Source organism: Solanum tuberosum, unplaced genomic scaffold (genome assembly GCF_000226075.1).
Source record: "Solanum tuberosum cultivar DM 1-3 516 R44 unplaced genomic scaffold, SolTub_3.0 scf00150, whole genome shotgun sequence".
Classification (NCBI taxonomy): Eukaryota; Viridiplantae; Streptophyta; class Magnoliopsida; order Solanales; family Solanaceae; genus Solanum; species Solanum tuberosum.
In genome coordinates, this window is record NW_006239073.1 from 563,753 (window position 1) to 585,831 (window position 22,079).

Here is a 22,079-nt window from a genome sequence, read left to right on the forward strand (position 1 = left end):
ATCATCAATAATTTATCAAAACACGCTTTGAAGCTGACTAGACTAGGTGCTTCAGTTATTAATAGTTCAAGTTAAAAAATAAACTTGATAAAAAAATGAAAAAAGACAAACAATTTGTATTCGCATATTAACCATAAATTCATCCACATTCTAGATAAATTTTAATAAATAGTTATTAATAGTTAAAGTAAAAAATAACTTGATAAAAAAAAATGGAAAAACACAAACAATTTGTAGTTAGATACTCACAAAAAATAAATAGGAGTATGTGTTTTTGATCAATATATTGAAAAAAATAAAATAAAATACCGTACTTGGCACAAAATTTTACCATGGTAAAAATTAGTGGTCAGGAATTAGCAAAATACTTCCCCTGAATAATAACGGTGATCTTCAAAATGAGAAAAACAATGCTCATTCTGCATGCTCCCCCCTCCACCGCTATTCTCGGCAACTTTCCTCTCATCTCTCCTCCCTACTCCGGCGCCGGCGGCAACCGTTCTCCTCCCCACACCGGCACGACGCAGATAAATCCGGTGACCTCGAGAAACCACATCGTACAAATGCAAAAACCAACCACGATCAAATTAATTTCTTCTTTACGGGTAATTAATAATCACATTTTTTTCTCTTTCCTTTCCGACATGTTTTCCGGAACCCGAGATTATTGCACTAATTTATTATGATTCAGCCCTTTCAGCGTACTTTGCATTCTCTAAATCTTTTTCATTTTCGCCGTTTCTTTTTTTTTTTCCACATTGTATCTGATTTGGGTGTTTTTCAGATTTTCTATTCGATTGAGTGGCTGTTGTTTTATGAGAAAACAAAAAGGAATGATTTTTGCTGCAGCAATTTGGAGTATAAATTACATGTATATGCGATTCTGAATTTTTCTACTTATTTCCCCCTATTATGCATCACAGGGTGCTTCATAGTTTGCTTAAAGTGGGAAGACCAAGTTTTTTAGTCATATTGTAGTGTTCATCAGTGAGTAAAGATTCAAAATTTCTTCAAATTGAGGAAATATATTTGATTGGGTGTTTTTTCAAGTATGCATTGGAAATGTTGTGACAGAAGAAGGGTATCATCATGCTTTTGAATAACGAACAGAAGTAATGAGTTTGAAGAAAAAAAAGGAGATGTAAATTGAAAAATTGTTGTATTGTTATTAAGGAATATGAAAGAAGGCAACGGGCAAGAGGAATTGCCATCATCACCATACAGGGTATTACAGCAAATATCTGAGGAAGCAGTAAGAGTGGCTGGTGAGGCACTGCAAAATGTTTACTCTAGTAGTAGTTCAAAATTTTCCACAACTGGGGTTGGGCATAGAAGAAGTCGTAGTGAAATAGTGACTTCTTCTGTTCAAAGAAGTGGCAGTAACTTCACGAAATGGAAGTCTCAAATGCAAAAGACTTTGCGAAATTGGGGTTCTACTTCACAGGAAGACAGCTCGTTTTTATCCTTCAATCCTGAGGTTTTGGCTAACCAAAAGAGACAGTGGTATCAGCTTCATTCCAAAACCTCGGTATGCTGCCTTCATTTTGGAATCTGAACTGCTTGTAGTTTTGTGTATGGCATTTTTTGAAAAGATTATTCTGAAATAAAGTATATTTCCTGCTTTTTTCTTGCCTGTGATTTAGCTTTCCAGACATCCTGTTTTTTTACCCTCAACTTCTTTTAAAAGTAAGTTGCTTTTTAAAACTCTTTGAGGCAACATGGAGAATAATGTGTTGAGTTTTGGCATATACAGTTCTATGTTCCTTTTCCCCTGTAGTTCCTCTTTTTTGGTCATCAAATTCATAATTTTCATGATTACAACAGGATTTGAGTATATTTAAACTCACATATTTGAGACTTTGTTTCTTAGTTTAGGGTGGAAAATCATGAGAGGGTAATATATAAATTACTCTTGCTTTGACCTGTAGTATTTAACATAGGAAGAGACTCCTGCGACCACCCCTATGCCCTATCATACAAATTAGAATGATTAAGAGAGAAGGGGTAAAGACTAAAATCATGTTGAGTTTATTAAACACGATAATGAAAATTTTAGACAAGAGATAGTGAGATAAAGAAGAGATGCACCATTTTGATATATCAACTCAAATCACGAGGATAACTTTACTAAATTTCCATATATTTTGATACACAAGTATGAAGTACCTATGACCAGCTTATATGCTCTGCACATATCACTTATGGGCATTCCCCTCTAGGGAGTAGTAATAGTTGGATTGAAACTAGCCTTCAGCTCTGACATATTAGATTGCTCATGAAATTCGGAGAATCATATTTTACAAACACACAAAAATTCTGTGCAGGATTATAAGAAATATAAGGAGCTCGATTCGATTTTTGAGCATTTTGTTATCGTCGGTCTTCATCCAGATGCTAATCTTGAGGATGTCGAGGATGCATTTGCCAGGAGAAAGAAATGGGAAGTACAGTTAGAAACATCTGACATGGTGGATTTCAGAATGCTTTCAAATTGTGGTCCTTCAGTTCCATCTCTAGAACCTCAGGTTTGTGTACTTGCATAATTTTGCATATTTATGGTTTAGAAGTCAAATTCTGCTTATTAAACATGGGGCAGTTATGTGACAAGGGATAGCATAGTGGTAAGGACCCTCAAGCTTCAACCTTAAGGCTGTGGATTCAAGTCATCATGGGAATAAAGTAGTCACTTTTGGGCTCCTGGTTTTGGTTTGAGTTTTCTTGGGGGTGGGCGGGCGGTGCGGCGCTACTAGTATCCCGAAAGATGCTTTAATGATTAGTATGTTCGGAAAATAGATAGCTTACTCATAATTAATAAAATAATTCAAATCCAACTTTATTTCACATCCCAAATTAATTCAGTACTAGAGACATCGGTGCGGTCCTTCAGCTTGTTAGTCATAGAGAAAAAAATTGAATAAATGTTTTTTTCTCTCAAAACATGGTCAAACCTATTTTGTGGTACAAGTTTATTTTAGATATGATTTCAGATTGTTACCAAGCAAAAATGTTCACACTTATTGATTCCCCTTTTTCGAGCTTCTATTTGTGAGTTGCAATTCATATTTTATATTACTATAAGTTGGTATTTTGCTTAATAGTTTTAAGCCATGGGATTGGGCATTGACATTCCAGGTATACTTTTTATTTCCTCAAATATTATATTGAAGATCAGATTCTTTTTTTTCTCTTTAAGTTGGCAAGATACGTTTTTTCCTTTCATTGCTATTAGGTTAACAGTTGACGCTGTTATTCTGGTAAAAGTGGCACACTTTTCTTATGTGATTGACTACTACTTTTTGTTTCCAAGTGCATTGTCTTCTTATATCCAATCAGTGTCCATTGTATTTTCTTCTTATTATACTTTTCTTCCTCTTAGCTGTGGAATGTAACTCTAAGTAATCCTCAAGATGTTGTGTGTTATTGATCAAGACTGCTTGAGTTCCATCATGATGTATGATGGATGAAATTTATTGGTCGTACATTGTCACTGTGTGTATATATGTAAAAATATCCATTTTTGGCTCCAATAATTTACTTATATCTAATTTATATGGTATGATACATTTTCTTGCCTTAGCATTATCCTCCTTTTACTTTCCTCTCTCTCCCAGGTACTCTTTAAATATCCTCCTGGAAAGAAGCTCGCTATGCGTTTGAAGGATTTGGCAGCATTTTGCTTTCCTGGAGGTGTCAAGGTGTAACTTAAGGCATTCTACTTCTCAACATTATTCCTTATAGTTGAATTAGTTTTCTATCTTGCATGCATGTTCTCTTGTTTACTTGTATCAAATATAACAGTCAGTAATATTGTGACGGACAGTTGCAAATAGAAAATGCCTTGAGGTAGGGTGACAAATAACTATAAGCATGCAGGGAACTTAGCATTACATCAATGAAATTGTTATCCCAAAAAGGGTCATAACCAATTAAAGATAATCACTAATATGGGAAGGAATGGTATATGTACAAGGAAGGAGATTCCTATATCTGGAGATTAGAAGATAAAATGAAGTCTGAGGGTACCTATCTGCTGACGCTGTGTTACAAATTCTAGTGGAGAAGTATATTGAGTGCAGGGCTAAGTTGTTATTTCAGAGTAATGATCTGTATGGTGACAATTCAGCATTACTTCACCTATATTTGTATGAGATCTACATTGTTTAGGTTCCAAAAAAAGGAGTTCTCTCTCATCATGTGTTTTCTTTGTAATACAGGCACATGTGATGGAAAGGACACCGTCATTTAGTGAATTAAATGAACTGGTCTACGGGCAGGTCCAGTACAACAATTTTTTAGGATCCTTCCTGAAATTATAATGCTTTTTGCACCATTTTATTTAATTAACCAGTAAACATGGAGTTCTCTTCGTAGAAATAACTTATTTTTCCTTTATCTCAGGAGCATTTAGGCAGAGATGATTCGTCGTTCGTATTTTCTCTCAAGGTAAGCTCAAATAATTTTCTAAATACACGACCTTTGGTTTGGGATTAACACTTAGTTGATTGATTGAGAACTCTGGTGTTGTGCTCTTCGGTGCTTTATAAGTACATTAATTCTTCATTTTCTTTCCTAATGACAATTTTATACTTTTGGTAGTGTCTTTTTTGAGTGCTTGACATATGTTTTCTTCTGTGCTGTACAATTTTCCCTTAGATCATTGTGGAACTTCTACTTTTGGGGTTTTCAATCAATGACACATAATTTTTTTCCCCCTTTCACATGTGATTAAACTCACCCTCCTGACAGAGCTCTTCAATTCACTTGCTCCCTATGCAAACGTTCATAGAAATCCACTATTGCCATTTTTATCTCCTCCTCCCCCTCAATGACTACCCGCCCATTTCCAATGACTCTATGAAAGTTTCTCCGCCTATTAGCCACTGTTATCAGATGAAAGAATGAAGATTTCAACAAGAAGAAAAGACTTCTTTGTATTTCTTGATGATTTTACATCCCATGAGAATGAGTACTTATACAATAAGTCCTACGACTAAATAAGGAAAGAAAATATTACATAATCAATTACCATCAATATATATTAATCTACTCCTACAATTAAGCTAGGGAATCAATCTGTTAACTCTCCCCCTCAAGTTGGTTCAAAGATGTCCCAACATGCCAAACTTTCAAACTAGTGTATGGAAAGTTCATTTGTTGAGACCTTTGCTAAACACATCAGCTAATTGCTTTTCTGATGATACATGGAACAAACTTAAGACACCACTCATAACTTTTTCTTTGATGAAGTGTCGATCAATTTCAATTTGCTTTGTTTGGTCATGCTGGACTGGATTATGAGTTATACCGATTGACTATTCTAACCTGTTTCCTCTACTGTTTGTATTTATTGCTCATCTTGTTTTCTTGGAGATGATTTTCTCTATTTGCTATATGTGGTGTACCTTAGGTTTTTTGCTAGCTTTTGATTTTTGCCTTCTTTTCCCTTGTGTTTTATGTTTGGTTGTCTATCTGCCTGTGAGTTCATATTAGTTCCTGTAAAATGTTGAAGTTACAGTATGTGCTTTTCATCAGGTGGCAGACAATGCTACCCTTTATGGTGTATGTTTACATGTACCAGAAATTGTTCAGAGACCACCAGCTATCTATGTTTCTTCATCACCCCCTTCCCAGTCATCAATTGGTCGCAGTCGGTTTTTGGTTTCTGCACCTCGCTGTTATTGTCTTTTGACTAGATTTCCTTTATTTGAATTGCACTACGAGATGTTGAACAGGTTAGCGCTGAATTTCTTTTCATCAGCTGTTCACTGGTATGGATAAAGATGAATATTGAATATTCTATGCCATTGACTATATTATATTCATTTGAATGCAGCGTAATTGCACAAGAGCGCCTAAATAGGATAACACATTTTGTTAGTGAAATAAATCTCGCTGATTTTATCCCCTCTGCATCGAAAATGAATGATGCATCAAATGCTAGCGTTGATTCCTCTTATAGGGATGATGAAGCAGACTGGACATCTTCTGCAATACCAGTTGACAGTGCAATTGCTCTTACTGCCGCTGCAGCTGGGATAATCTCAGACGATGAGGTTCCCTCATCATCATCTAAGTGGGAAGTTTCTTCACCTGTAAGTGTCACTGCCAGTGAGGCATCAGATCATAGTCAAACAAGAGGATTTGGTAAGGATGGGGGAAGGAACATCCTTTACGTTGATGATTGTGGCTCTGAAGCTTCAGAAATTCGATCTGATACTACTGAAAGGGTTTATGGAATTCAAGACAATTACCGAACCCCTGAGAGTGGGCCTTTTGTCTTCTCAAAAGTCCATTCATTGGAGCGCCTTGGAAGCTTTGAATCCTTATTTAGGTGGTCAAACTTTTAAATTCGTTTTCTTTCTTCTATTACAAGGATAGTTGAGTTGACTTAAGAGCTTGTTTGGATTGGCTTATTTTAGATGTTTTTAAGCACTTTTGTAGTGTTTGGGTAAAATAAAGAAGTGCTTTTAAGTCAAAATAACAAAAATAAGCCCTAACTTATGGCTTATTGCTTATAAACCATAAGCTATAAGCCCATACAAACTAGACCTAAAATTCTGGTATTAGGTGCCCCTTATTTCTTTCCTGAATAGTCATATCTTTTATTTTTTTTCCCTTTCTTGTTGAATGGAGCATTATTGTATTCTTCTTGTTTCATCTTTGTCTGTTATCCAACATATATAGACCATAAATACACATTTCTCCTCATATTGTACCACTCAATTTAAATTAGTCAATAAGCTGTTTTCTTTTGGCAGTTCAGCAAGAAGTATGGCATCCGAGGAGGAAGATGATGACTTATTTTTCAGCAATGACAAGGATGCCGGGTGTGAGATGATACTGGAGTGGGCTAGAGTCTGTAGTCTTCTTTTCCACCCACAGAAATTCATGTTAGTGCTTTACTCACCTATGAGTTCCCACCTCCTCTAATTACTTAATTGGTCTCTTTTGTAGGAGAATAAGAATGATTTGCTGCAAATAGTTTGTAGTTATCATTCCTTGTCTCTTCCACCACGAGGAAGTAAGATCACTTTTCAGCCACTCGAACATCTGCAGGCTATTCAATACGAGAGAATTTCAGTTTGTGAACTCAGAATTTGTGAGAAACATCTGGGTACAAGTATGAATAATCCAGATGATATTGCAAAGGTTAGATCATTTCTAATTCGTTTCTTGGAATTGAAATTCTTCCTTTCTAAATGATGGCAGTTATTATTTTCTTAGGTAAATTTCCATTTAGCCGCTGCTGAGGAAGCTGTTGGACTATCAATATGGACAGCCGCAACAATATGTCGTTCACTTTCAATTGAGACTGTAAGATTTTCCTGGCTCAATAGTTCTTAACTGTCGACTACTTGGCTTGCCAATTCCCAACATACTCCCATAACCATCTTCAAGCAAAGTGTTTCTATTTCTTTGCACTTATTTAACCTGGGTGGTTAAACAGGAAGTGGTGCAACCTTATTTTAAGCTGACCTGACACATCATTTACTAGGCCAACCAAATTCTGTTTCCATTAATTAACTTTAATCAGTTATCAAGCATCACAATCAGGTTTAGTTATGATTTTATTGAACTATTATTTTTCTTAGGAGTGGATGGTTGAAAGTAAGTTTTTAGTGTTAACTCCCGTATCATTTAGTTTTTAGCTAGTAGTATATTTTTCGTTCTACAGTTTAGTTACATTAGATGTTATAAGTATCATGTCATGTTTCAGTTGCAGTTGACTCAGATGTATGACCTTTGAGGCACGACTTCATCTTCTTTTCAGTTTATTACCAGTCTCTTTTTTGCATTAGTAACCACTACAAACAAGTTTTTGTTGAACCATGGAGAGTTGTTAATTATTATGCGACGAATATAATCCCCAATAAAGATTATATGAAGTAATTGGTCCTGTTTTAGTTTCTAAGCTTTATCAATGAAAACACGAACTTTCTCTGGGTCAAAATATGAGGTAGACACTTCTCTAAAAAATTGCCTACATAAATATACTTGAGCAAACTATGCCTGTATACACAAAACTGCATGTTTACATACAACCACACTATGTATTTATCTATTCATACAGGTATTATGTATGTAGATAGGTGTTTGTGTATTATGTCATATGCACATGGATTCCCATCTTCAATATACCCAAAAGCGTACACAAGAACGCTTCATTTCCTTGAGGGAGGAAGTTGGAACCTTTGGAAATTGTTTGCTTGGATCTTCAACTGTTATTACGGGAAAAAAAGCACAAACAAGAAAAGAGAAAAAGGGAGTTGCCTCTTTTAACATCTCCATCTTTACAACAACAACATACCCAGTGAAATCCCACTAAGTGGGGAACATCTCCATCTTTAAATAAAGAATTCCATATCGTATAGATAGTTGCGCTAATGAGACGGAGAATTTTGGCTGAGGCAGTTTGATATATTCTACGTGTTTTTGATACCATTTCAGTGTAATATCAATAAAAAACTTTATAATTTATCAAAACAGAAGTTCCATCTTTTGACAAGTTTGAGACATGAGGACATGTGCATGTCTATCATTGCCATGTAGTTAAATAACTAAAACAATTTGGTCACACCTAATAATCTGACCTGTGTGTGTCCTCTATGTGCTCAGCATGGATGGTTGGCCTCTTAGAAGTGTATGCACTTCATAAATTTCATTGCATTTGATTGTGAACTTCACATGACATTCATTATTCTGTTTGACAAGTAATTCCTCTTTCAGATATTGGCCTTAATCACTGGTGTGCTTCTCGAAAAACAAGTGGTTATTGTGTGCCCCAATTTGGTAATTTGTGATTTATCTTGGAATCCATATGCGTTTGGTATTTCTTGAGTTTCCTGAACATGCAAAATCTGTCCTACGTCAGGGCCTCATTCATTTTCTTATTTTGCAACAAGTACAGGGTGTTCTATCTGCTGTGGTGCTGTCTCTGATTCCCATTATTCGTCCATTTCAATGGCAGAGTTTATTCTTACCTGTACGTTCTGTATCATAGCTATTACTTCACAGTCTCGTATTTAATGTCGGTAATCTTCGTTGATATTTACTGTGATGTACCACCATTGAATCTTATTTTAAATGTTCAATAGATTAATGGGTGTTTGAATGAGTACCTGTACTTGTCATTTAATTTTCACTCTGTACAGGAATGTTGCTTGTTCGCAACTATTTGTCTTCCCCTTGGTGATATTGAATGCTTGATTGCATGTTTTTCCTTAAGTTATGGGATTCTAGTTGAATAAACTCTTTAGTTTATATGTATAAAAACCTGCCGGGACTTGTTGACAAGATTATGAGTTGCATTTCTTATTATGGGATTCTCCGAAGTATAAATGAATTAAGTAGTTGTGCAGGGAAATGCAAACTTTAGGATATGAAATATGGATTTTGATAGACTAGCTTTTAGAGAGGGAGAACTGTAGTCCTACTTGTGAAATGTTAAGCTAATCATTCATGAACTTATAGTAACCCATGCAATACAATGAGCAATTCATCCTCGTAGTACATCAATTTTAATTTCTTCTTAACATTATCTGAAATGGAATTAAGTTATGAATTCAAGGGGTAACGTGAAGAACCTGAAAATGAATTGAGAACTTAGGAATGAATCTGAATTTTCTTTAATAGGAAAGTGAATTTTATTGATAAGGAATACAAAGATAAGAGGACGAGTAATTGCCAAAATAAAGTGGGAACTCCGTAATTAACAAAGCATTCCAACCGTGTTTCTTATTTGTTAATGAGATATGATGTCCTAAAGTTCAACAGCACATTGAAGATAGTAAGACGACTATATTCCTTAACCTTCAATCATAGAGTTGCCAGTTCCTCTGGTTTCTTATTTGTTAGAGCCTTGTACGAAGCTAAAATTTACTCTTAAATCATTAATGATCACGTAAGGAAAAGAGTAGAGTTGTCTACCACTGTTTAGTCATGAGGTTGGATATTTTCACATGCCTCTTTTTCTTTCATGGATGATGTCTTTTGTGTATGTTTGCTCCAGCTCTATACTTTCATGAAAACTTTTTATTGTCTTAAATATGAAGAGAAATATATTGTCATAAAAAAATAAAATATGAAGAGAAATATATCAAATTCAAAATCTCTCTTGTATGAAACAAGGGACAAGTTTCCAAATTCTATTATGGTAGTAGGTTTCAGCCAGTCCATATGCTTGATTGTACAGAGTAAATCTACTAAAATTTTGTTCAAATATTGGTATTCAACGAAAACCTCATAAAAGATGTCGTTATCAGGTATGATAATTAGTTAATTACTAATATTGGAATTGTTAAGACTTTACTTCCATTTCTGATCATTGGAGAACATTGTATGTACATATCTGTGTGTGCGCGTGTGTGTGTCTTTACAAATCTGTACTCACATTCAATATGAAAGAAATGCATCTTGGACCTAACTCAACCCAAAAGCTAGCTCATGAGGGGAAGATTGTCCAAGACCATATAAGGAGACCAATTTTTCCTAAGCCCACCAATGTGGGACTCAACACATTACTTGGAAGTTGGAACTCAAATGTGCAATATTCATATTTGTAGATGTATTAGGATATTTTAAATCTAATAGATCAAGTACACAATATCGCCAACAGCTTATGGGTGAGGAGAATTTACCCCTTGAATTTCACACGGCCCATCAATGATGTGAGCATAATAACTTTGATGCAAAACATGCACTGAACCATAAACCATTTTTTAAAAATTGGTAACGTTGTATTCCTCGGCATTAAGGATATGCTGGAGATTGAACCGTAAACCATTTGTGATATAGAAAGCTGCTCATGGTACATTGATACTGAATTACACGAGAACTTAACTATGCAGCAATTTATGTGTTTAACTATCTTATTTCATGATTTTAATGGTCATAATACTGAATGTTGTACTCCACATATTTCTTCTTCTCCTCAAGTTACAGTCATCAATTGACTTTGTTTTTTATCAGATTTTGCCTGGGAAGATGCTGGATTTTCTTGATGCTCCCGTACCTTTCATTGTGAGTTTCTTACATGTTTTCTCACGCTTGTACTTTGTGAAGTTCTGCTACAATTCTATTGCAATCTTAAGATTGTCTTACTATAACTTATGCTATATATTCGGTTTATTGTACTAGACGAGTCAATTAAGTGCCTGAATCAGTCAAATGAATATGACTGCTCTTTCTCTTCTGATTTTAGTATCTGTTTGACGTCCGCATTAATGTTCTTTCACATTTACATGTTCACAAAGCACTGGATGTTAATTGATAGTTCCAGTGGGGATGCTTAAAGTGGGAAGTTTGAGAATAGTTTTGTGTTGCCTGCCTATTGTCCATGTAAGATAATGTAAAATCTTTTAAGTTTAGGTATACTAGCTGATATCTCCTTCCAAATCATATGTGGTTGAAAAAAGGAAAAACTGTTCAGGCATCCCTCTATTATTTTTCAGTTTGATTAGGAACTATTCTTTCTTTAGAACTGAAGGGCTTGAAGACGGGAACATTGAAATTTACTATGTTGTGTCTTTGTTCCCTTTGCCAATAAGTGTTAAAAAGAATCTTTGATAGGACTATTTTTATAAGTAAGCTAAGCACTGGACGTGAGGTGGGGTGTTAAAAGAATGACAAAAAGTCCACATTGGTAGTTAATGAGATGGGAGCTAGATTTTGGGGTGTGAGTTGGGCCTAAGACCTAATTTCATATGGCATCAAAGCAGGGCCCATCTCATCCAATGTTGGGACCCTGCTTAAAGTGGGAAGTTTGAGAATAGTTTTGTGTTGCCTGCCTATTGTCCATGTAAGATAATGTAAAATCTTTTAAGTTTAGGTATACTAGCTGATATCTCCTTCCAAATCATATGTGGTTGAAAAAAGGAAAAACTGTTCAGGCATCCCTCTATTATTTTTCAGTTTGATTAGGAACTATTCTTTCTTTAGAACTGAAGGGCTTGAAGACGGGAACATTGAAATTTACTATGTTGTGTCTTTGTTCCCTTTGCCAATAAGTGTTAAAAAGAATCTTTGATAGGACTATTTTTATAAGTAAGCTAAGCACTGGACGTGAGGTGGGGTGTTAAAAGAATGACAAAAAGTCCACATTGGTAGTTAATGAGATGGGTGGACTCCTTATAAGGCTTGGGAAATCCTCCTCCATTTGAGCTAGCTTTTGGGGTGTGAGTTAGGCCTAAGACCTAATTTAACAGTGTCAATAAATTCAGCCTTAGGATTTCTGTTTTGTACTCGGAGGAGAAACTGCAAATCATATTCTCAATTCCACTGTCTTCTTTGTGACCAATGATTGATAGGTTGGGCTGCAGCACAAACCAACTGATTTGAAGATGAGAAGTGCTAATCTTGTCCGTGTTAATGTAACCAAAGATCAGGTTAGTTCATAATAGTTATAGTTCATGGAAGTATTTAGTTATCTGGTAAGTAGATTCCGCAAATTTTCTCTCGAGAACTTTGCCCCTCCACAAAATGTTTCTTCTTTCTCCTTTTTATTAGTCTAGACCCTTACTATTATGGTTTCGTCTTTAGTTTAACAATTTCTAAATGATTATATTAAGTGAAGTTCATCAGTTGATCATTTCCATACTATTGGTGTCGGATATGAAGATACTTTGTATTTTTCTTACTTGTGCTTTCCAAGAGTATATAAGTTATTCTCTTTATTTCTGATGCTGTTTAATGTAATTCTTCTCAATATTGCTAAAACTTGGTTGTCTTAGCTTTCAAATTTTTCATCTTGTTATTTTTTTTTGTTGGGGCTGCAGATAAAATCTTGTTACTTGCCTCTACTTCCTAGACGTAAGCAGCTTCTATCAGAACTGCGGCCAATCCATGCCAGATTGTCACGTGAAGAATCTGTTGCTCAACGGCGCCCTATATACAGATGCAATGAAGTACAGGTATCTGTCATTCAACTTTTTTTAATGTAGTGCTTTGCCTGAGATTTGAATACCCTGTAATTTTTTTCGTCTTATGTCACTGTGAAGTCATTAACTTTTTTTCCGATGGTCCAAATTTGAGTATACATTATAGTGTATCACTTTTTCCCGTGATTTGTAATAGATTGTTTTTACCTCTGCTAACTCCTTTTTTAAAGATAAGAAATAGCACAAAGTTAGTGCTGGAATTTCTGTACAGTGAGCAAAATATGGCCCTCTTCTAATCCTAGAGAGCCTCTATAAGACCAGAATCTGGAACAGAGATTGGATGAAGAATTGCTTTTTCTTTAGCGGGAATGGCGCCAGAGTTCTAGCAAAGATTCTGCCTCATTTACATACTCCTTATTACATTAAAAGTGAAATTACATAATACACTCTAACCTGTTCACTCCTTCTTCAACTAGGTGTTAAGCTGCTAATAATCTACTGAAAGGATTCAAATGGCTTGGGAATGAGTTGTCTGTCTTCTGCCTGAATTATTAAAAAATGTAGTCAATGAAACACATGCTCTAAGTCTAGGACCAGTAGTAGATATTTACTTATGGTTCCTGGTAGTTCAAAATATTTTGCAGAATGGCTGAGGACTTTTTGAAAAGCTAATGCAGTTGAAAAGATTTGAAAAGTTATCCATAAAACATAGTTTAAATCTGCTAAAAGAAATGTCACTTTTTCGAAACCTTATTTTGAATAAATGGAGCTTAACCAGCGAGTCACATATTTAGTTTTATCTTCCATCTTCACTTGCACCTTTACAAGCCTAAGTCTGAGTTAAGATGTGGCAAGCAGTGGTAGAACCAGCATTTTCACCAAGGGGGTTCAAAATATGAAGAATTAAACACACGAAGAAGCCAAAGGGGATTCAATAGCGCTACTATATATACATAAAAAATAATTTTTATCACATATAAACCAGTGAAATTTTCTGGCCCTTCCTGTCTTCCGCCCCTGGTGACAATGATGAGGAATTTGAAACCATATGAAGAGTGCAGTCTATTTCAAGCGAGGGTAAGAAAGGGCAATGTAGCTTTATTTTGGAAACATATCAATTTGAACTATATTGGGAGTGTTGCATGTTGTATCACTATAATATCATGATGATAGCTATCCTTTCGCCATGTTCAGCCCAAATTATTTCCTTTTTCTTTGGTCAATTAAAGTAAAAAGTACTTTATTCACCCTCAAAAAATGTGTTATGATCAGGTCAAAAAATATAATGAGAATTTTTTTTTTATGTACGGGCTAGTTGATTGTAAAAATGGTGCTTGTGTGACAGCTACCCTTTCTGAATTGTTTTAATTCTTCCCCTATGCTTTTCTCCTTTTATGTTTTTGTTGTTAAACTATGACTTATCTCCAGGCTGAAGCTGCAACACAATTCTTGACTGTTATGCGGCGCTATTTGGAGTCTCTGTGTTCAGATTTGAGGTCTCATACAATAACCAGTGTACAGTCAAACAGTGACCGGGTATGTCGGGTTTCCATTTGGCCCCCACAATCTTTTGGTATGTTGATCTGGAAAAGAGTAGTCTGAGTCCATTAAGCTTCTCTTATTATTTTGTAGGTTTCAATACTGTTAAAAGATAGCTTTATTGATTCTTTTCCTGGTAGAGATCAACCTTTTGTGAAGGTAAATAAATTCCTCTGTTATCTGTAAGTGGTAGTTATTTAATTGGCTTTTCAGTTACACTTGGCCTGCTTAATACCACATATCACTCCTTTTGAAGGCCATCGAAAGCTTAATTCTGCTGAATAGCGCAGCCTAATTTATGTGGCAGTCAAAATAGATTCTCAGCACAGTGTATTGTGGTGTTGGATTGGAACTTTGGTTCTGTTTCCACTGACTAATTATTTTGAACAACAACATACCCAGTAAAATCCCACAAGTGAGGTCTGGGAAGGGTACAGTGTACGCCGACCTTACCACTATCTCGTGGAGGTAGAGATGTTGTTTCTGAAAGATCCTCAGCTCAAATGATTTTGAACACGCAATCAAATTGGAATAACATGTCTCATTCATAGTTAACATTTCCTTTTCTCATGACTTGGGATGTCTCCTTTTTCATTTTTTTGGCATTACATATGGGTTTTCTTTAAATTACCAATATGAGCTCATTTCTGCCCCTTTAGCTATTTTGGCTTCCGGATGAGCTTCTACTCCTTAATCTTGACCAGGACCCCATCAAGAACCTTCATGTATGGTGTTCAAAAGCATGACAGCAGAGCACCCAATTTTTTATATGTAGTAAAATGTGAGTATTAAGCTATTATATGGATGACTTTGGCTAGGCTAAATTTTTGCAAGAGACCAACATCACTTCAGTTGGGTGTATATTATAAGTTGATAAAAAATACTAGAAAATAACTTGGATAAGATGCCAGCTATCTCTGTGTAAAAACAAGAATATCTTTTTCCCCCATGCCTTGCATATCAAATTCCATACATGAGGAGTGACCTAATCTAGTTTCAGTTTGGTCCATATATATGATGTTTTTTATTCGTAATAGCTATGAATAGTCATAGTCAATGACCTAGCAAGTCCTATTTGAGTCAAGATTATTAGTTCATCAATGCGATGTCGCTGATGGCTGTACTTATCTATCCCTTTCTGCTCATCGACTCCCAACATTTCTTTCCTTTGATTTATTCTCTTCCTTGTTATGCAGCATTTTGTGGATACACAACTTTTCACTGTTTTGTCAGATGCTCATCTTTCAAGCTATGAGAACGAGTAGTACATTTTGAAGAAAAGACGTGCTTGAACTATTAGTTATTTCAGACAAGAATCGCAAGAGGACATGGGCACATTACTGGACTAACTTCTGCTGTTGCATGTTATAGTATACCAAATGTTGTAGCATAGGAAGGCGCTGTGCTCAGGCGGCAAGGAGCAACTTTATTCAGGCATGATTATGATTACATTGACAGTTCTTTCCTCCAAATGTTGAATGTACCAATAGATACTATCATAGGAAAAGAACTGGCGGTCTGAATAGATCGATGAAATGAGTTTTTCAATAGCATGATCGGAGAAGTGAGAAAATAGCCTAAAAAAGATCCCCACCTTTTTTGTGGGATTGGCAGTTTTAAGGCTGGTAACTTATATGACTTGAATATGCAATTGTAATTAGTGTCATGATTTAGTATGAATCCTTTTTAATACTATTTGTTATTCAAACTCAGATTCTTCTAATAGTCTACTAGTGGTTTCTCACTTACTTTCCTGTGTGATATTCGAACTTTTGAAATTTAATCATTCTCACTCTCCCTTTGCTTATCTAATCCCTCATTTTCTGGGAAAGATAGCATAATTTATCAGTGTATTTTAACATGTGATAGCAGATTACTGTATCTTTTTTTTTAGGTTAGTTAATTATACATGTCATGAACAGTTACATATAGTTATTTTTGTTTCAAAAGGAGCCTCAAATGATGTGCCAATATTTTACGTAGAAGCTGGGCGTGACTCAATTCAATGCTCAAATGCAGTAACAATTTATAAAAGGCAACGGCGAAGTGGAGCGTGTGCCATGAAAAAAATAATGTTAACAATTGAAAATATTAAATGAACAAAATCTTCACGTTCTAAAAATTTCTTTCCAATATACTACAAATTTATTACCAACAACGATGTAGTGGATCAGTAAGTATTCATTTATCTTTAATCAATGGTCTTAGATTCAAGATATGATTTAGAGTGATTTATCTTCACCTTATGCACTCTATACGAATTTGATGAATCTTTACCCTATGTGTAAATTATCTTGTGCGAATTCAAATTTAGTAGTATTCATTTATCTTTAATCAGTGGTCTTAGATTCAAGATATGATTTCAAGTGCTTTATCTTCACCCTATGCACTCTATACGAATTCGACGAATCTTTACCATGTGTAAGTTAACTTGTGCAAATTTGAATTTAGTCGGAATCCAGACATACAACAGAAAACCAGTTTTTTTTTTTTAAAAAAAGAAGTTGGGAATGTTTCTGGACTTTTTGAAATCTTGATCATCACCTCGTGAAGAGGAGCTCTTAAATTTCACGAGTTTCTTCTTTTGTTTCACAAACATGTCTCAAAATTCTAATTTTGAATTCTGTTCAACCCCTTTAAATACCCCCATCAAATTATATCAACAAACATTCCATTATTCAACTTCAAATATATTCAATGGAACTCAATTTCCAATTCTATTTTCTCTGTTTTCTACTCTGTTTTATTCCCCTGCTACAAGCTCAAAATTTGCAAACTTATATAGTACAATTACATCCACAACATGCATCAACAAGAACCCCTTTTAGTTCTAAATTTCAGTGGCACCTTTCATTTCTTGAAAATTTCATTTCCTCAGGTGAAAACTCGAGTTCTCGCCTTTTGTACTCTTACCATTCTGCATTTGAAGGTTTTGCAGCACTTCTATCTGAAAATGAGCTAAAGGCACTGAAGAAATCGAATAATGTGTTATCAATATATCCGGAGAGGAAGCTTGAGGTTCAAACAACTTATTCTTACAAGTTCTTAGGACTTAGTCCTACAAAGGAAGGTATGTTACATAGTTTGTAATATATATAAAGTTGAGGAAACAATGAGTCATAAGGCTTTATTTATTAAATGACTAGTCTGGACTAGAGTGTCACACGTAGGATTTAAACTTGTGAATTAATTAAGGAAAATTCTTAAACCCCCTTTACAACTGCTCTGGAGTCATTTCTTATGTCAATGTGATTCAACAGTTCATATATAACAAAAAGGATTTGTCTTTACCTTGTTTTCGAAGTAAAAATATTTCAACGAAGGGGATTCAACCGAACCCCATTGGTTCCCTTCAACTCTGCTAATAGATATTTTCTATGTATTTCATTTAAGACTTGAATTTTTAAGCTTTAAATTTTCTATGTTCCCTCGGAGCCTTTCTTCTTACTTACTTTTATACTGTCTTTGTATCTTTTTTTTTCTAATAAGGTACTTGGTTAAAGTCTGGATTTGGTCGAGGCGCGATCATTGGAGTTCTTGATACTGGAATTTGGCCAGAAAGTCCAAGTTTTGTTGATCATGGAATGTCTCCTATTCCAAAGAAATGGAAAGGTATCTGCCAAGAAGGAAAAAACTTCAATTCTTCAAGTTGCAATCGCAAGCTTATTGGTGCAAGGTTTTTCCAGATAGGACACATGATGGCATCAAAGACATCAAAATCAATAGATTTTATGGAGGATTATGTATCACCTCGAGATTCTCAAGGCCATGGTACACATACAGCATCTACTGCAGGGGGAGCTCCCGTTCCAATGGCGAGTGTGCTTGGAAATGGAGCAGGAGAGGCTCGAGGGATGGCCCCTGGTGCTCATATCGCGATATACAAAGTTTGTTGGTCTAGTGGTTGTTATAGTTCTGATATACTTGCAGCAATGGATGTAGCTATTAGAGATGGAGTAGACATATTGTCTCTTTCAATTGGTGGTTTCCCTGTTCCACTTTATGAGGATACTATTGCTATTGGCAGTTTTCGAGCTATGGAACGTGGAATTTCAGTTATATGTGCTGCAGGAAATAATGGTCCAATTCTAAGTTCAGTAGCAAATGAGGCTCCTTGGATTGCCACTATTGGTGCTAGCACACTTGACAGGAAATTTCCAGCAATAATTCAGCTAGGTATGTCACATTTTGTTTCTTAAAATGATATTTCGCGTGTTTCCAGCCTAAATTATGTGTCCCTCATTCATATTTTCCAACAGGTAATGGCAAGTATGTGTATGGAGAATCCTTGTACCCGGGCAAACAAGTTCATAATTCTCAGAAAGTTCTTGAGATTGTTTATCTCAATGACGGTGATAATGGAAGTGAATTTTGCTTAAGAGGGTCTCTGCCAAGAGCTAAAGTCCATGGAAAAATCGTTGTATGTGATCGTGGAGTTAATGGAAGAGCAGAGAAAGGTCAAGTTGTTAAAGAATCAGGTGGTGTTGCCATGATCCTAGCAAATACAGCAGTAAATATGGAGGAAGATTCTGTGGACGTACATGTCCTACCTGCAACATTGATTGGTTTTGACGAATCAATTCAGTTGCAAAGCTATATGAACTCAACGCGAAAACCAACAGCTCGAATCATATTTGGAGGAACAGTTATAGGAAAATCTAGTGCACCTGCTGTAGCACAATTTTCTTCAAGGGGTCCAAGTTTTACTGATCCTTCAATTCTCAAACCTGATGTGATTGCTCCAGGTCAGTTTTTATTGAACCCACAATTATTTATTTAGATCATAGATAGCAATGTGACCAACAGGTTAGGGATTCGAGCCGTGGAATCTATCATTGATGCTTGAATCAGGGTAGACTGCTTACATCACACCCTTCACCAGACCATGCATGAAAACGGGATGCTCTTTTTATATGCATGTGAAAAAAACTTTAATAAATAGTGTAATGTTATGTTTTGAACCTATATCTTCGTATAACTCAGAATCTTGAATCCGCCTCTGCTCCAGGTGTCAACATAATTGCTGCTTGGCCGCAAAATCTAGGTCCTAGTGGCCTGGCTGAGGATTCAAGAAGAGTAAACTTCACTGTCTTATCAGGAACTTCAATGGCTTGTCCTCATGTTAGTGGCATTGCTGCACTACTCCATTCAATTCATCCTAAATGGTCACCAGCTGCAATCAAATCCGCGCTAATGACAACTGCAGACACAACAAACCACCAAGGAAAACCAATCATGGATGGTGACACACGAGCTGGACTTTTCGCCATAGGAGCTGGACATGTAAATCCTGGAAGATCCGATGATCCCGGATTGATATATGACATTAATGCAAATGACTATATCACTCACCTTTGCACTATTGGTTACAAAAACTCTGAAATCCTCAGCATTACTCACAAGAATGTTAGCTGCCACGACGTTTTACAGAAAAACAGGGGTTTTAGTCTCAATTACCCCTCTATTTCCGTAATCTTTAAGGCAGGAAAAACGAGAAAAATGATCACAAGGAGAGTGACAAATGTGGGGAGTCCTAATTCAATCTACTCAGTTGAAATTGTGGCACCAGAAGGAGTTAAAGTGAGAGTTAAACCGCGACGTCTGGTATTTAAACATGTTAATCAAAGTTTAAGTTACAGAGTTTGGTTTATATCAAGGAAGAGAATTGGGACTCAAAGGAGAAGCTTTGCAGAAGGACAATTGATGTGGATCAACTCCAGAGATAAATACCAGAAAGTTAGAAGTCCTATTTCAGTTGCATGGGCATCAAAGAAGTGAAGGCTGTGCCTATTTTCACGTACACGGAAAATAGGCAGGTTACGTGCTATAACATATACTACTGATAGTGTAAAAATTCTTTATACTATCAGCGTAGACAGTACGTAAGTTGAATCTATTGTTGTAGCACCAAAGTTTCATTGTTCCGAACATTTAATTAGGATTCTATTACTATATTGTATCAGCACCAAAAGTTTCATCGTCTTAGTTCCAAAAATTTGATTAAGCTTTTAAGTTGCATTGTCTTAGTTCCAAATATGTTACTATAACTTGCTGATAAAAACGTAAATAATTATCAAATAGGGTATTGAACATTCAAAGAATTTAGGATAACCAAATAAACAATAAAAAAATGAAAACACAAAATTGTTCCTATTTAGTAATTTTACAAATGTCAATTGTTTTGAGAACTCATCGATTTTGCAATAAATTTATAGAAGAACTTGTCTATTTTAGTAAAATATAGATCAGAATTTCCTTGCTTGTTCAAGTTTCATTCTTTTCATTTTATTTTATTTTAAAAAAAGACCCAAAGTTTGCCTCATAAAAGAATTTTCTCTTATCATATAAGAGGGAGTTAGTGCTGACTTTCCTCTTATCATATCCGTCGACGTATCTGCTTCAGCGTGTTTCGGAAAAAAAAAATTAAAAATTGATTTTTTTTGTTTTACTTTACTTTAATTAGTGTATAATTTTTTCGAAATTATGAAATCATTTTTAGCTATGACTTTTAAAATCGATGTGCCTGCTTTAGCGTGTTTCGGAATTTTTTTTTAAAAAATATTTCTTTTGTTCTACTTTAATTTAATAGTGCATAATTTTTTCGAAATTATGTAATCATTTTTAGCTATGCCTTTTAATCTTAAATTCAAGATTTCACGCTGAAGCATGTCTTCATCGACATGCCTGCTTCAACGTGTCTCGAATTTTTTTATTTTTTTAAATTACTTCTTTTGTTCTATTGTAATTTTTTTCGAAATTATGGAATCTGTTTTAGCTATGACTTTTAGTTTAAATTCATATTCTTTAATTATTGCTTTATTATTTTGAATGTCGGTAATATTTGTTCATATTTTGTAACTATTTTGAGTAAATAATCAACGATTGATGGCGAAAAATACTTTAATTATAGACATCTTAATGGACCTTTTCATAATAAATTTGCGCAAACAAAAAGTAATTAACTACTTAAATATCTAAAAATCATATTAAATTTAATCAACTTTCTAAATTTTACATGTATTATATAAATTAAAATAAAAAAATACTAAAATATTAAACATGTGCTAGCACAGCCACCTGTATCTAGTATATTGAAAGCTCATACAACGCTTTTCTCTACGTAGAAGCTAGTAATACCTTGGTGGTTAGGCTATCAAATTTTTGAGTGCCCAAAAGAATTAATATTATTTTTTATGAATTTATTTTCTCATAGATAATACCGAGAGTTCTTTTTTTGTCAAAAATTAATAAATTACTAACAAATAAAAAAGAGAAAGGAAGGAAGAATGTCCACGTACTTTTTAATAGCAGAAGGCCAGAAATTGTTTTAGAACTTTGAGTTAAATTATTTAGAACTTTTTATTAGTAAATAAAGTTTTTTACAATATAATCAAGGTAATATATTATAAACACTTATTATGTACTTTCTCCGTTTCACAAAGAATGACCTCCTTTTCTTTTTAGTCAGTTTAAAAAAGAATGACCTCTTTCTTTTTTGGTAACATTTTAATTTTAGTTTTCCACGTGACATGTTTAAGGCCACAAGATTAAAGGACAATTTTTGTACATTTGACATAACTTTAATTTAGGACCACAAGTTCAAAAAGTCTTCTTTATTTTCTTAAATTTCGTGTCAAGTCAAACTAGATTATTCTTTGTGAAACG

The 22,079-nt window shown here is 34.9% G+C and overlaps 2 protein-coding genes across 2 annotated transcripts; both read left to right on the forward strand.

The window, feature by feature from the left end:
• Positions 1-411: 411 nt before the first annotated feature.
• LOC102587297 (uncharacterized) lies at positions 412-16,158 on the forward strand. The gene is made up of 19 exons (XM_006352768.2): positions 412-605; positions 924-1,528; positions 2,325-2,525; positions 3,612-3,695; positions 4,215-4,274; positions 4,399-4,443; positions 5,533-5,732; positions 5,834-6,331; positions 6,759-6,855; positions 6,955-7,149; positions 7,225-7,314; positions 8,728-8,790; positions 8,909-8,983; positions 10,969-11,019; positions 12,306-12,383; positions 12,774-12,908; positions 14,304-14,411; positions 14,508-14,573; positions 15,611-16,158. The coding sequence occupies exons 2-19, from the start codon at positions 1,178-1,180 to the stop codon at positions 15,677-15,679; spliced, it is 2,466 nt and encodes an 821-aa protein (XP_006352830.1). The 5' UTR covers positions 412-605; positions 924-1,177; the 3' UTR covers positions 15,680-16,158.
• Positions 16,159-17,104: 946 nt separating this feature from the next.
• LOC102587617 (subtilisin-like protease SBT1.2) lies at positions 17,105-20,374 on the forward strand. The gene is made up of 4 exons (XM_006352769.2): positions 17,105-17,484; positions 17,904-18,590; positions 18,674-19,159; positions 19,423-20,374. The coding sequence occupies exons 1-4, from the start codon at positions 17,112-17,114 to the stop codon at positions 20,190-20,192; spliced, it is 2,316 nt and encodes a 771-aa protein (XP_006352831.1). The 5' UTR covers positions 17,105-17,111; the 3' UTR covers positions 20,193-20,374.
• The last annotated feature ends 1,705 nt before the right edge of the window (positions 20,375-22,079 follow it).